This window comes from Cydia pomonella, chromosome 24 (assembly GCF_033807575.1).
Source record: "Cydia pomonella isolate Wapato2018A chromosome 24, ilCydPomo1, whole genome shotgun sequence".
Classification (NCBI taxonomy): domain Eukaryota; kingdom Metazoa; phylum Arthropoda; class Insecta; order Lepidoptera; family Tortricidae; genus Cydia; species Cydia pomonella.
This window is the reverse complement of record NC_084726.1, coordinates 2,566,613-2,582,465: the sequence shown is the minus strand read 5'-3', so window position 1 is coordinate 2,582,465 and position 15,853 is coordinate 2,566,613. Positions and strand designations below refer to the sequence as shown.

Here is a 15,853-nt window from a genome sequence, read left to right as displayed (position 1 = left end):
AGATGTTTACCTTTTTTATGGTAGAGGAGGTAAACGAGCAGACGGATCACCTGATGGTAAGCGATTATCGCCGCTCATGGACACCTGCAACACCAGAGGGGTTGTAAGTGCGTTGCCGGCCTTTAAGATGGGAGTACGCTCTTTTCTTGAAGGTTTGAAGGTCGTATCTGTCCGAAAATACTGCAGGCGACAGTTCATTCCACAGTTTAGCAGTGCGAGGCAGAAAGTTCCTGGAAAAACGCACAGTTGAGGACTGCCAACCATCTAAGTGACCTGATCCACCTGACAAAAACAATAATAATTAGGTATAGCGATGCGCTGATCGGTCAAAAAACCTTTTTTAAATTAAATATGCAGGAACGTCTTCCATTTTCAATTTAAAAAACCACGTATGCCTCAAATACACTTTGATGTTTACCGACGCAAATCTTGAGATAACAATATTATACTTATCAATACAATATTGTTCTTACCAATATTTTATTTTGGTTTAGATTTTTCCTTCTTTTTGATTGCGTTCCAATAAAGGAAAAAATATTTATAGCCCTAATAAAATTTTATGTTTTTCATATGCATATTTTGAAGATTTACATATTTGGAGGACAGTTAGAGTTTCCTATTACGAGTATGTACCATCAGCCGTAAAAGTGCATGGTGAATTTATCAATGAATTCATTAATAATTTCTCCATGATATTACGCAGCTCACTGTACATAATACGTACAATTTTACCACGTTAAGTCCTAAAAAAAACATCCACTGAATTAAGAAAGGTATGACCTTTTCGTGGACACATGGAGGCGATCAGTTGAGAAGGAGGCTGGCTCAACTGGGCTCGGCTGGAAAGAGCTGGAAGTAGCCGCTCAGGATTGCGCCAAATGGAAAAATCTTTTGCCAGCCCTATGCCCCTAATGAGGGATAACAGGAGTACATCATCATCATGACATTTTCGTAAGTCTATGGAAAATTACCTACTTTTTTTTTTGTTTTAGGCCAGGATTTCGTATTTATTTCACCTTTTCACCTAGAATGAGCTAAATTTTATCCAAATATAACAAAAAAATATATCGACGAAAAAAAAACGGCCCATTCAAAACACATCAGGTAGCAAAAGCCCAGTACAACCTCAACTCAACCATCAATACCAATGCCGCCTCGATTATGTCGATATAGTGCCGTTCAGACTCTCACTCACCGTTCTAACAATGTGAGAATCATGACGAGCTTATCTTATCTTTGTTTGTGTTTCAATACAATAAGAAACTATGGCCCACATAAAATTTTGTGTTTTACCTATGCGAATTTTGGAGATATAAGGGCCAATTTTTACCTGTTTATTTTTATCGTCAGATTTGTATTCAATTTGGAGGATAGATAGAGCTTCCTACTATGTACATAATACATGAGCCGTACAATTTCACCATATGTCCTAAAAAATCTATCACTGAGTTAAGAAAGGTATGGTCGTAAGTCTATGGAAAATTACCTACATTTTTTTTGTTTTAAACCAGGATTTCGTATTTATTTCACCCTTTACCCAGATGAGCTAAATTTTATCCAAATATAACAAAAAAAAATATCGAGAAAAAAAAAAACGGCCCATTAAAAACACATCAGGTAGCAAAAGCCCAGTACAACCTCAACTCAACCATCAATACCGATGCCGCCTCGATTATGTCGATATAGTGCCGTTCAGAATCTCACTCACCGTTCTAACAATGTGAGAATCGTGACGATCTTATCTTATCTTTGTTTGTATTTTATCTGATTTGTTGCGGTGCGGACTCATGTGTGTTTTTAAATGGCGACAGGTAGGCGACATTGAACGTTAGATTTGTACAAAAGTGTATAGTGGGGACAGATTAACTCATGTTTCCCATATTATATAGTTCAGGGTTCTTGACTTCTGCGTTATAAATTGAAAAAAATAATGTCTGGGGTGAGACTTGAACTCACGGCCTCTGGATCGATACTCCAGCGATCTGCCAACTGAGCTACCAAGACCTTATCTTATACAGTAGGTGTCGCTAGGATCTCCTAGACCGACATGGTAGTAAAATTTGCATAATTTTTCTGTCAGTGACTATTTCCGAAAATATTAACTTTATCAAAAAATAGTTTTGGAGGCCTTTATTCGTTTTGAAAGACCTATCCACTATTGGGTCAGCGCAAAAAAATATCAAAAGATATCATTTTGTATGGGAGGTACCTTAAAGATATTTTTGTAAATTCAAAATTCAAAATTCAAAAATTTATTCTGCAAGTAGGCCTCAAGGGCTCTTTTACAAGTCAATACAACATTTATAGTAACATCATATAGTGACATGAAAAATACATAACAACATTTATAAATACAACAGCCAATACCTGGGTAAACATTACATTATAATAATCTTAAAATAAATAATTAATACAATACAATAGAGATGTATAGTCTCTATGGTTAAAAACACATTAAATCTGGAGATGTAAAAGGTCCCCAATGTCAGAGTACTAATACTAATAAAATTTGGAGGTGTAAAGTCTCTCCAAGTGTCAAAATAAAATTTATACTAAATAAATAAACCGCGTCTGGACTGTTAAACTAGCAGTCTCATAAACTAATGCTACATTCTGTACATAACTAGTATGTACCAAGTCAAGTATATTATACAATATGACAGAGACGTATAGTCTCCACGGTTAATACATTAAGTTTGGAGATGTATAAGGTCCCCACGGTCTGAGAAAAATAATAATACACAATAATAAGATTTGGAGGTGTAAAGGTTCTCCAAATGTCAAAGAATAAAAAAAATAAAAAATTGTACTTTATATTTTACCGTTTTGTCACCATGCATAATATATGTATCTATGCCAAATTGCGGCTTTCTATAACTAACGATCACGGAGCAAAGCCGCGGACGGATAGACGGACATGGCGAAAATATAATAGATTCTAAGTGACTACCAAATCCAAAAAAAAAATAAAGCAGTGCCTATTAATTTCACAGCAGTCGACCACAAGTATTGATGTCACAATTCAAATGCCACTTCAAAACACTCAGCAGTCAAACGAACAAAGCATAAAACAAGAGCGTGATTACAGGCGTGTGTAGCCGCGGTAAGGTTGAAGTTGCAGTTGGACTAGCCCGGGGCGCGCTAACTAAAATGGCCGACACTCACACAGAACATTCTTCTTCTTTTCGTGTCGAGGTTCCTTTTTTTTGGAAGCCCAATATGGATTTTTTATACAATGGATGGTTCCACCAAATTATACATGCGATCAACGAGATACATACACAGAACATTAAATAGTTGTAGTAGTAAACACTTTATTGCACAAAACAAGTGTATAACACAGAAATAATACAGTAAATGTGTACAAAGGCGAACTTATCCCCTTAAGCGCTTCCCTTTCTGTCTTCCAACATGAGTCCTAATGATATGTATAATTCATTCTTTCACACTTTTATGGAAAATTATAATGCGATATTTACTACAAAATCGGTCATGGTTAGTGATGCATCAGTTTTTAGTGAGTGGGCTACTGCAGAGTTACATCAACGAAGACGTGCATTGTATGCCTTGTATGAGGAACGGCGGTTCAATACGAGTGATGAATTTAAGGAATATGTTAAACAATATTCGAAGAAGTTTAAAATAGATTGCCATATCGCTAAGCGTAATTATTTAAGTCAAACAATAAAAACTAGCTCTGATATAATTAAAGCAACGTGGAAAGTAACTAATGTGGAGACTGGTAGATCAAAGCAAAGGATGACAGATCTTAAACTAAAAATTGATGACAAAATCGTAGATTCCAGTTTAGATGTAGCAACAGAATTTGAAAAATTCTTCACCGAGGTACCAGCTTCCACAACTAAGAACTTAAATTCATCACCCTCGTCTGCCGTTACACTGTTAGAAGAGAATGTCCCAGAATGTACTAGAAACCTTAATTTTGAACATGTGAGTGCCTCAGATATATTAAAGGCGTTTAAATCAATTAATGTAAAAAAAACTAGTGACCTTTGGGGAGTCTCCGTTCATACTGTCAAATCCTTAATAGAAGTTGTAGCGCCTGACCTGGTAGTTATATTTAATAACAGTGTTAACTGCGGTGAGTTTCCTGATCTAATGAAACATAGTAAAGTCACTCCTTTATTTAAATCAGGTAGCACATCCGACCCCACTAACTTTAGACCGATATCAGTGTTACCAACATTCAGCAAAATTTTTGAAAAAATAGTTTTGAGTCAGTTATTGAAACATTTTAACATTAATAATCTAATGCACATCAAACAATTTGGTTTTACACGGGGTCGCTCAACAACCGACGCTGGTGTTGAGTTAATTAAACAGATCTTCGATGCCTGGGAGGAGTCACAGGATGCTTTAGGTATCTTCTGTGACTTATCTAAGGCCTTCGATTGCGTCTGTCATGAAACATTGATCAGGAAACTGCACTATTATGGAGTAAGAGGCTCGGCACTGAATTTAATAAAGTCTTACTTACACGGTAGAATACAAAGGGTTGATGTGAGTGGACAGCGATCACCGGGGTCATTGGTCTCTATGGGTGTACCGCAGGGATCAATATTGGGGCCGTTCCTGTTCCTTATCTACATTAATGACCTGCCTTACCTTGTAAAGACCCACCATGACATAGTATTGTTTGCAGATGATACCTCACTTATTTTCAAAGTCAAACGACAGCAACAAGCTTGCAGTGATGTAAACAATGCTATTTCTAAAGTAGTAAATTGGTTTAATGTTAATAATTTATTGTTAAATGAGAAAAAGACTAAGTGCATTAAGTTTGTTACAAGTCACATAAGGAATGAGCAAACAGGTGTCATTGTCAAGGATGAGGAATTGGAACTAGTAGATAGCACAGTTTTTCTTGGTATAACTTTAGATTCTAAACTACAATGGGGTCCCCATATTGCTAATCTCTCGAATAGACTGAGTTCTGCAGCTTTTGCAGTGAGCAAGATCCGTCAGTTAACAGACGTGAAAACAGCTCGATTAGTTTACTTTAGTTACTTTCATAGCATTATGTCATATGGTATTTTACTATGGGGTAGTGCTTCAGAGATAAATACCATTTTTGTTCTGCAGAAGAGGGCTATTCGTGCAATATATAAAATGTACCATAGAGACACACTTAGAGATAAGTTTAAGGACATTAACATAATGACAGTGCACTGTCAATATATTTATGAGAATATTCTGTATGTACATAAAAACATTGCCAGTTTTAAGAAAAACTGTGAAATACATAATATTAATACTAGAAATAAGCATAAGCTCGCAGTGCCCTTCACTAGGCTCCATAAAATTAAGAAATCATTCATGGGTAATTGTGTAAGATTTTACAATAAACTTCCTAATATTATAACTGAATTGTCTGTTAGTAAATTTAAAAATTATGTAAAACGTAAGCTTATCTCTAAAGCCTATTATAGCACACAAGACTACATGAATGATGAAACACCGTGGGATTAAGTGTGATTGTAAAGAATGAATTATTTATTGTTATGTTATTAATGATGAAATTGATAATTCAATGTATATATATACCGTATTTTTTGACATTTAGATTTTATTCTAGAAAGGTTCTTGTTAACGCGCCCCACTCGCGGACTCGCTGATCGGGTCCCCGCCTCCCGCGCTCGCTCCCCGCGGGCCGCCACCGCCGGCCCGTCGCCTCATCGCGCGCCGGCGATTCATTCCTCCAGCGCTCTCGACCAGAGCGCGCGCGCACACCGCTAATCAGTGCTCGCGATACACGTACCTATTTTTTATGTAATTTAATCGCTCAGACCAATATACGGTTTTAAAGTACAATTTGGTGTCGTCTTCATCATTTACGAACCTTCGTCAACAAGTTTCGAGCCGGATTCGACGTAAAGCAACTTTAAAGACGCCGTTTCGACGAGGTCCATCAAACACAAAGAAGATAGCGCGCCTGGCCGAGACTACAATCGCCATTTTTATAACATCGGAGTGAATCACCGCGAGCCAACCTAAGCTACAACTACTACAATAAAGCGAAATTTGTGAAGTCATCGTCCTGCCCGAGAATAAAGAAACGAGACATTCAAAACCAGAAAAGGGTTCCACAAACCAAGAACGGCTCCACATACCAGGAAAAGGGTTTGCAGTGTTTATTTGTGAGTCGTTCCTATTTTATTTCTTATTGCGCAGGTATAATTTGACCACCTTTATTTGGTACTTATTTCTTTAATTTTCAATTTAATTCTCTTCTAGCTACTAAAATCACATTCCTGTTTCACGTCACCCAACTCTTAATCAGTCTACATCTTAGTTAAATCGTAATATTTTTTTAATATTCCTTTTTAATTTACAAGCTTTCTTATCAAGGTTAACATTCCCGTTCATATTTTGGATATTTTTATTACAGTTTCCGTAAAATTAGCTTAAAATTAGTAACCACATTTCAAGGCCTAATTAATTGTATTGCAACCATTTGTGCCAACCGTGTGCCATCATTGCTATATTTTAATATTTACTTGGAATATTTCAGAAATCTACACGTGTTCGTATTTGTACCTACACGTAACCAAGCCGTGCCGGGGCCGGAGCTACAGCGTGCACGTGCACGTGTACACCTGCTTCCGTCAGTGTTCGCGCTTGCTTGCCTGCCTGCCTCCGCCACGCCACGCCACGCCATTGCCTCTCGCACGCGTGCTATTTGCAAAATTTCAAAATTTACGTATCGCTTCACACACTATATTATTTCACATTTTTTAATTTAAGCACTTGCTAATCACATTTTCCTATTGCAGCTGGAAATTTGAATTCTATCGCCATTTCTATAACTTTTAACTAAAATTTCACTTTCTATCACAAATCTTTTGTTTTCTCTAAAAACTTGAATTTTTAAATACTGCACGCATTGCCAAAATGGATTTAAAAAATCTCAAAAAAACACGTGCCTCTTTCAAATCAAAGCTCACCATATTTAAATCATATTTAGAGCCTCTTTTGTCATGCCATACGCTAAATAATTTGCAAAATCATGAGCTGAATACCAGATTCAATAAAATCCAAGATATGTACAATGATTTTGATTCAGTTCAAACTGACATAGAAAATTTGACGGAAATTCCAGGTGACGAGCACACAGAACGTGAAAATTTCGAGACAAGCTACTTCGGTGCCTTGGCTGCTGCGCAGGAACTGCTCAGCAGGCACACCGCGGCTGGTGCTGCTTCTGCGGCGCCTGAGGACAATCTGGTAACGGGTTCCAATGTCGTTACTGCACTCACAGGTGGGCCAAATATTAAATTACCTACAATTCATTTACCTACCTTTTCTGGGCGCTATCAGGACTGGTTAGAATACCATGATACCTACAAATCTCTCATACACGATAATCAATCAATTCCAATCATCCACAAATTTCATTATTTGCGAAGTTCATTGAAAGACGGTGCTTCACTCGTAATTAAATCACTAGAGTTCTCGTCTGATAACTATAAGGTCGCATGGGATTTGCTTTGTGAACGTTACACAAACGATAGAATATTGGTAAATAATCACTTAAATGCATTATTTAACATAAACCCCGTGCTTCAAGAATCTTCAAGGGCCTTACGAAATACCATAGATTTAGTCAATAAAAATCTCAGGGCTTTGAAGACTCTTAATTTACCCACAGAGCACTGGGATATCCTCATAATCCACATGGTAACTAGCAAACTCGATTCAGCCACTTTGCGCGATTGGGAAACCGAGCGCAATAATATTAAAAAACTACCAACATTAACGGAATTTACCACTTTCTTAAGAAATCGCGCAGATTTGCTAGAAACCATGGAGGAGGCACAAACACTAAATAAACCACGTCGACACAGCGACATTACTCACAATCGTCCTAAATCATTTCTTGTAAACCATGCTCAAAATCAGACTCAGTATAAATATAAGTGTCCTGTTTGCAAAAATAATCACTCAATTTATCAATGTACTAAGTTTAAAACAATGCCAGTTGAATCCCGCATTAATAAAGTGAATCAATTGAATCTTTGCACAAATTGTTTGCGATCAGGACATGACGAACAACGTTGCAGGCTGAGCTCATGCCGGCTTTGCACACAAAGACACAATACCATGCTACATATAAACAATCAAGCAAAGGCAGACCCTAAGTCTTCCACATCCAAACCTAATGATTGTGTAGCATCACCAACTCTAAAAGAGCATACACAAGCTCCACAACAAATTACAAACAGTGCTGCTTTATGCTCCACGTTCGGTAGCCATCGTGTACCGTTATCTACAGCTGTCATCAACGTCAGCGACTATGATGGCCACACACACCAAGTTAGAGTTCTCTTGGACAACGGAAGTATATCTAGTTTCATTACCAAAGATCTTCAAGCAAAATTAAAATTACCTACTTATTCCACTAGCATATCCGTCACAGGGTTAGAAAAGAAAAGATCAAGCATCGCCGAACATTGTGATGTAACCATAACTTCACGTACGCAAGATTACACAGCAGAAGTCAATTGCTTCGTTGTCCAAGAGATCACTGATATGATTCCATTCACCAAACTAAATTGTGATTCGTTCACTATTCCCCCTCACATCCACCTAGCGGACCCGAACTTTCACGAGCCATCCGAGGTGCAGATGCTGCTGGGTGCAGAACTCTTTTGGGAGTGCCTTACATACAATCACATATCCCTGGGCAAGAAAAAACCCGTCCTAGTTGAAACAACACTCGGATGGCTTGTTGCAGGTTCTATACATACACAAAATTCTAAACAAAAGCAACCCTATACAGTCCATTGCAATCTAATCAATAACATTGAGCTCGATGCAAAACTAGACAAGTTTTTTGAACTAGAATCAGTTCCATCCACTCAACAAATCCACACTAAAGGTGAGAGTGAATGCGAACGCATATTTACACAATCAACAACCCGCCACCCAGATGGTAAGTTTGTTGTCACAATACCATTAAAAGAATCTCCTGAATGTTTGGGCGATTCTAAAGCACAAGCATTACTTCGATTTCAAGCATTAGAGCATAAATTCAAGCGCACCAGATGTCTTGTACAGTTGGGTCAAGAATGCGCAGAAAAAAATGTAAGTGAAACAATCTTACACGATTTCTATATAGATGACTACATCTCAGGAAATGATGACAAAGCCACTCTGTTAGAAACATGCAGAGGCGTCATTAAAACACTAGAAAGTGCTCATTTTCACTTAAGAAAGTGGCGTTCAAATACACCATCATTACTTGATAATTTAGTTGCAGAAAACAGTAGCGATGAACTATTTAAATTGGACACAGAAAATCACTCGAAAACCTTAGGTTTACTTTGGTCATGTCAATCTGATGAGCTGCTGTTCTCTGTAGCTGAAAATCTAAAACCCAAACCCACAACCTTGAACCCTGCCGACATAGGTAGTAGGGGTCAGAGCGCATCAAACCTCAAAAATTCACTTTTGTGGTGGGAAGGACCGCCCTTCCTTCATGAAACGGAAATACAATGGCCTACTCAACCTCAAAACTTACCTTTAGAAAATTTGCCTGAAGTCAAAATACAATGTCTCGTTTCAACTGAACAATGCGAGGATAATTTTACCTCTAAATACTCAAACTTTTGTAAATTGCAACGTATTATAGCATACATGAATAGATTCGTTCATAACTGTAAAAATATAACAAACAAGAATACAGGTCCATTAAAGGTGTCAGAGCTTAATCTGTCATTACAAATGTTGTGCAAACAAGTGCAGATTGACAAATTTAGCGAGCAACTCTCACGTTTGCTAAATAAGCGCCCACTTTCTCACAAAGATACTCTGTTGAAATTTAATCCATTTGTAGATACTTTCGGAATTATGCGAGTAGGCGGTAGACTTGCAAGTTCATATTACGATTATAACACAAAACACCCTATTTTATTACATGCATCGCATCACATCACTAAAATATTAGTACACCATTACCATCGAATGTTGATGCACACTGGACCACAGCTGATGCTAGTAACATTACGTCACAGGTATTGGATAATTAACGGCCGTAACGGTTGCAGACAGACTTCACAAAGCTGCATTACATGTTTAAGATACTCGGGTAAAACTCATCAGCCAATTATGGGCAACTTGCCACTGCAAAGGGTACAGTCCGAATATGTATTTGCTAACACATCCTGTGACTACGCTGGGCCAATCCTGATAGCGAGCAGAAAGGGTCGTGGTTGTCAAATGAAGAAAGCATATATAGTTGTTTTTGTTTATTTGGCAGTGAGGGCCGTACACTTGGAGCTCGTCACTGATTTGACAGCCATGGGCTTTATTGCCGCTTTAAATAGATTCATAGCCCGCAGAGGCAAACCAGCCACCATTTTGTCAGATAATGGTACTTGTTTCATAGGGGCTTGTAACGAATTAGCAAAGTTCCTTAAAAATAATTCTGAAGAAATAACGTCATATTCAGCTTCAAAGGAAATAGAATTCAAATTGTGTCCTGCTTATAGCCCACATTTTAATGGTTTGGCGGAGGGCGCAGTTAAGCAGGTAAAACATCATTTAAAACGAGTTACCTCAATGGCTCACATAGATTATGAAGAGATGGTTACATTTTTGGTTCAAGTTGAAGCTTTGCTTAATTCTAGGCCGTTAACCCCTATTTCATCTGATCCCTCAGATCTTACTCCTCTCACCCCTGCGCATTTTTTGATAGGCCGAACGCTCACTATGATACCTGCTCCCTTGGTGCAAGACTCGCCGATACATACCCTAACGAGATATCAGAGAATAGAAGCACTAAAAGCGCATTTTTGGAATCGGTATTATAAGGAATTCATTTCAGAACTGCAGGTCCGAAACAAATGGCGCAGGGATGGAGGCCAGCTGAAGCTTGGCGAGATGGTTCTCGTCAAAGACGACCGCTTGCCCCCCAGCAGATGGCTGCTTGGGCGAGTCACCGCAGTCTACCCGGGCAACGACGGAGTCAGCCGCGTCGCTGACGTCACCACCACCACAGGGACGCTGAGAAGGGCCTACAACAGGCTCTGCCCGCTCCCACTGACATTGGACCAGGATGGTCCAAGGGGGCCAGCTTGTTAACGCGCCCCACTCGCGGACTCGCTGATCGGGTCCCCGCCTCCCGCGCTCGCTCCCCGCGGGCCGCCACCGCCGGCCCGTCGCCTCATCGCGCGCCGGCGATTCATTCCTCCAGCGCTCTCGACCAGAGCGCGCGCGCACACCGCTAATCAGTGCTCGCGATACACGTACCTATTTTTTATGTAATTTAATCGCTCAGACCAATATACGGTTTTAAAGTACAATTTGGTGTCGTCTTCATCATTTACGAACCTTCGTCAACAGTTCTAGACTAGTATTTTTATACAATTTTGATGTTTGACGATCTTTTTGTGAAATTCTTATTATTAAGTTTACCATATCTATAATAGTTCAATGTTTTTTTTAGAACAATAATAACTGCATCAATAAATTGCTCTGATATTTCGATTAAGATGATATTTGTAAAATTTGACGATTTAAAAGTGCTTGTTGCTAGGCCTATTTGAATAAAGAATATTTTGACTTGACTTTTGACTTTTAAGGGATCTCTTCCAGCTTCTTTAGGGATTATTTCTCTTAAATAGATACGTATTTTATTTTATTTGTTTAAATTACATTTGCAAATTACAGCTAACACCATAGCGCCATAAACTCAGTTACTATATACTAATTACCACATTCACTCTTCTTAAACATTTTCTTGAATTCATCAAGCTCGCTATCCCTGAAGTGAACAAATCGCAATACGGAGCCAAGCTCAGGAGTGCGTGCCGTACTCGTAGTTTTTTTTCTATTACCCCAGGTGATATGATCCAGGTCTTTTTTTCTAATACCCCAGACATGCTCCAGGTCTTTATTTCTAATACCCCAGACATGCTCCAGGTCTTTATTTCTAATACCCCAGACATGATCCAGGTCTTTTTTTCTATTACCCCAGACATGATCCAGGTCTCTTTTTAGGGTTCCGTAGCCATTGGCAAAAAACGGAACCCTTATAGATTCGTCATGTTTTTCTATTACCCCAGACATGATCCAGGTCTTTATTTCTAATACCCCAGACATGATCCAGGTCTTTTTTCAGACAGGTATCCAGGTTTTTGTAGGGAATGAATTGTACGCAGGGAATTTTTTATTTAACATTTTCTGTAACATTTCACAATAGATTTCTTCATGTTTACATCATCCTAGATGTATCAAGTTGCATGGTGATAAATTGAGGATTGAGAGAGTTTCACATATATATTTTAAACCTATTATTAATAAAATAATATATTCTTATAATGTAATCCTTCCTTTATTTTTTCAAATTTTCCTTTAATATTTTTTGATTAATTTAATAATAGGTTAAACATTAAATATGGATTAGACGTGGAACTGATCTGTTAGTGTTAAAATTTATTTATTTTTGTCACACACTCAATTGTTACTTTTGACACAGACAGATCAGATGCATATCTAATACAGATATAATATAATAGGGTTGTTTCCATCTACAAATCTTAGGGCAGAATTGTATCCTAATAAATTCGTTTGGATTATAAGAACATGTTAAACTACTTTTAGGGGACCTGTAATGACCATATTTTTGTAAATATTGAATTTAAAATATCTTTTGGCACACGTCACGTGACCAAACTCGAAACGCCATTAAAGATTCTGCTGACGTCACAACTCTCGGATTGACACTGTTGACAGTTAGGTGATAAACAACAAATGACAAATGTCAGTTGACAGTTCGTATCTTCTACGTGCGTATGTAGTTATATGTCAAACCGTAAACTGTGACGTCACACAATTTTCAAAGAGCGTTTTGGGCGCGAAAGTATCTGTCAAAATATATTTTGTTAATTTAACATATTTAAAGCCGTTTTTAGTATAAAAGTTGAATTTTAGGGCAACTTTTAGTTAATATAGAACGTAATACGAGCGTTTCGAAAAATTGGAAACAACCCTATTCTTAGCTTGTTATTCAAATTAGACTTTGTCTGTCAATCACAATAATGTCAAGTGTGACTTCAAGTATCTACCTAAATATTAAATGCGCGTAAAAACGCAAGTCATGCTAAGCAGTCAGACGTCCTCCCTCATCGGACTGGATTCTTGTCCAACTCATTCACTTGCCAAGCAATACGTCTGTGGAATGCTCTCCCTCTGCCTATCAGACAAGCTCAGAGCAAGCTTTCATTCAAAAGCAAGTTGCGTAAGCACTTAGGTATTTGAAAACATTCGTGACTAAATGTCTGCGTGATATCTCACACTAATAGGTACATTATTATTATATATATGTATGTTTATTTATATATATTGAATATGTATATATGTAGGTATATTTAAAATATATATTTGTGTAAGCATACTATCATAGTAGTCTCGACTTGTGTCTATTTCCATATCAACTCTTTACAATCCTGCACCACACTAACTATTTCTGTTTAGCCCAATGGTTGACTGGTAGAGAATGCCTCAAGGCGTTAAGTCCGCCATTTGTACTCTTTTTGTAAATTTGTGCAATAAAGTTTAAACAAACAAACAAACAAACAAACGTCAAATACTCATATTGTAATGCTGCGCAATATATTTGACATGAAATAATAATTTATGCTTAATAGTTTTATAATTAATAAAAAAAAGCGGCCAAGTGCGAGTCGGACTCGCGCATGAAGGGTTCCGCACAATTTAAGACGTATTAAAAAAAAATCTTCTTACTAGATCTTGTTCAACATTTTACCACTTTGGACACACATTTTACCACTTTGGAAGTGTCTCTCGCGCAAACTATTCAGTTTAGAAAAAAATGATATTAGGAACCTAACTATCATTTTTGAAGACCTATCCATACATACCTTACACGTATATGTTTGATGAAAAAAATTTTTTTTAAATTTTATGACGTATTAAAAAAAAAACTACTCACTAGATCTCGTTCAAAACAATTTTCGGTGGAAGTTTGCATGGTAATGTATATCATATATTTTTTTTTAGATTTTTCATTCTGTTATTTTAGAAGTTACAGGGGGGGGGGACACACTTTTTTTCACTTTGGAAGGTTCTCTCGCGCAAACTATTCAGTTTAGAAAAAAATGATATTAGAAACATTAATATCATTTTTGAAGACCTATCCATAGATACCCCACACGTATGGGTATGATGAAAAAATTTTTTTTTTTTTAATTTCATGACGTATTAAAAAAAACTACTTACTAGATCTCGTTCAAACCAATTTTCGGTGGAAGTTTACATGGCAATGTATATCATATATTTTTTTTAGATTTTTCATTCTGTTATTTTAGAAGTTACGGGGGGGGGGACACACTTTTTTTCACTTTGGAAGGTTCTCTCGCGCAAACTATTCAGTTTAGAAAAAAATGATATTAGAAACATTAATATCATTTTTGAAGACCTATCCATAGATACCCCACACGTATGGGTATGATGAAAAAATTTTTTTTTTTTTAATTTCATGACGTATTAAAAAAAAACTACTTACTAGATCTCGTTCAAACCAATTTTCGGTGGAAGTTTACATGGCAATGTATATTATATATTTTTTTTAGATTTTTCATTCTGTTATTTTAGAAGTTACGGGGGGGGGGACACACATTTTACCACTTTGGAAGTGTCTCTCGCGCAAACTATTCATTTTAGAAAAAAATGATATTAGAAACCTCAATATCATTTTTGAAGACCTATCCATAGATACCCCACACGTATGGGTTTGATGAAAAAAGATTTTTTGAGTTTCAGTTCTAAGTATGGGGAACCCCCAAAATTTATTGTTTTTTTTTTTATATTTTTGTGTAAACATCCTAATGCGGTTCATAGAATACATCTACTTACCAAGTTTGAACAGTACAGCTCTTATAGTTTCGGAAAAAAGTGGCTGTGACAGAATCGGACAGACAGACGGACATGACGAATCTATAAGGGTTCCGTTTTTTGCCATTTGGCTACGGAACCCTAAAAATGTATACAATCGCGATAAAATAGTGATCTTTTCAGTCGAGTACCGTGTTTAGGCAACGAAGTTTGCTAAGTTGCCTAAGTAAGGTACGGGAATTGAATAGCTTGATTATAACTACTACTCACTATAAAATAAAACTTTTTTTACTTAAGACCTTAAATAATACAAATTGGTATTATCTTAGTACATAAAAAAAGCGGCCAAGTGCGAGTCGGACTCGCCCATGAAGGGTTCCTTTATGACGTATTAAAAAAAAACTACTTAAACTACTAGATCTCGTTCAACATTTTACCACTTTGGACACACATTTTACCACTTTGGTAGTGTCTCTCGCGCAAAATATTCACTTTAGAAAAAAATTATATTAGGAACCTAAATATCATTTTTGAAGACCTATCCATAGATACCCCACACGTATGGGTTTGACGAAAAAAATTTTTTTTTTAATTTTATGACGTATTAAAAAAAACTACTCACTAGATCTCGTTCAAACCAATTTTCGTTAGAAGTTTGCATCGTAATGTATATCATATATTTTTTTTAGATTTTTCATTCTGTTATTTTAGAAGTTACACAGTTACAGGGGGGGGGACACACTTTTTTTCACTTTGGGAGGTTCTCTCGCGCAAACTATTCAGTTTAGAAAAAAATTATATTAGAAACCTTAATATCATTTTTGAAGACCTATCCATAGATACCCCACATGTATGGGTATGTTAAAAAAAAAAAAAATAATTTCATGACGTATTAAAAAAAAACTACTTACTAGATCTCGTTCAAACCAATTTTCGGTGGAAGTTTACATGGCAATGTATATCATATATTTTTTTA

At 36.9% G+C, this 15,853-nt stretch overlaps 1 protein-coding gene across 2 annotated transcripts; it reads left to right on the top strand.

The window, feature by feature from the left end:
- The first annotated feature begins 5,609 nt into the window (after positions 1-5,609).
- On the top strand, positions 5,610-11,324 carry LOC133530899 (uncharacterized). 2 transcript variants are annotated; one of them, XM_061868969.1, is made up of 2 exons: positions 5,610-7,279; positions 10,847-11,324. In XM_061868969.1, the coding sequence occupies exons 1-2, from the start codon at positions 6,913-6,915 to the stop codon at positions 11,101-11,103; spliced, it is 624 nt and encodes a 207-aa protein (XP_061724953.1). In that variant the 5' UTR covers positions 5,610-6,912; the 3' UTR covers positions 11,104-11,324. The 2 variants fall into 2 exon arrangements, with proteins under 2 accessions (XP_061724953.1, XP_061724952.1); XM_061868968.1 differs by having other exon boundaries at positions 5,610-10,551; positions 10,847-11,037.
- The last annotated feature ends 4,529 nt before the right edge of the window (positions 11,325-15,853 follow it).

Bases quoted from the DNA above. Each gene is read 5' to 3' on its own strand.
- LOC133530899 (XM_061868968.1), top strand. From the start codon at position 6,913: ATGGATTTAAAAAATCTCAAAAAAACACGTGCCTCTTTCAAATCAAAG. The intron at 10,552-10,846 runs GTAAAACATCAT...AATTCATTTCAG, and splicing joins CGGAGGGCGCAGTTAAGCAG to AACTGCAGGTCCGAAACAAA.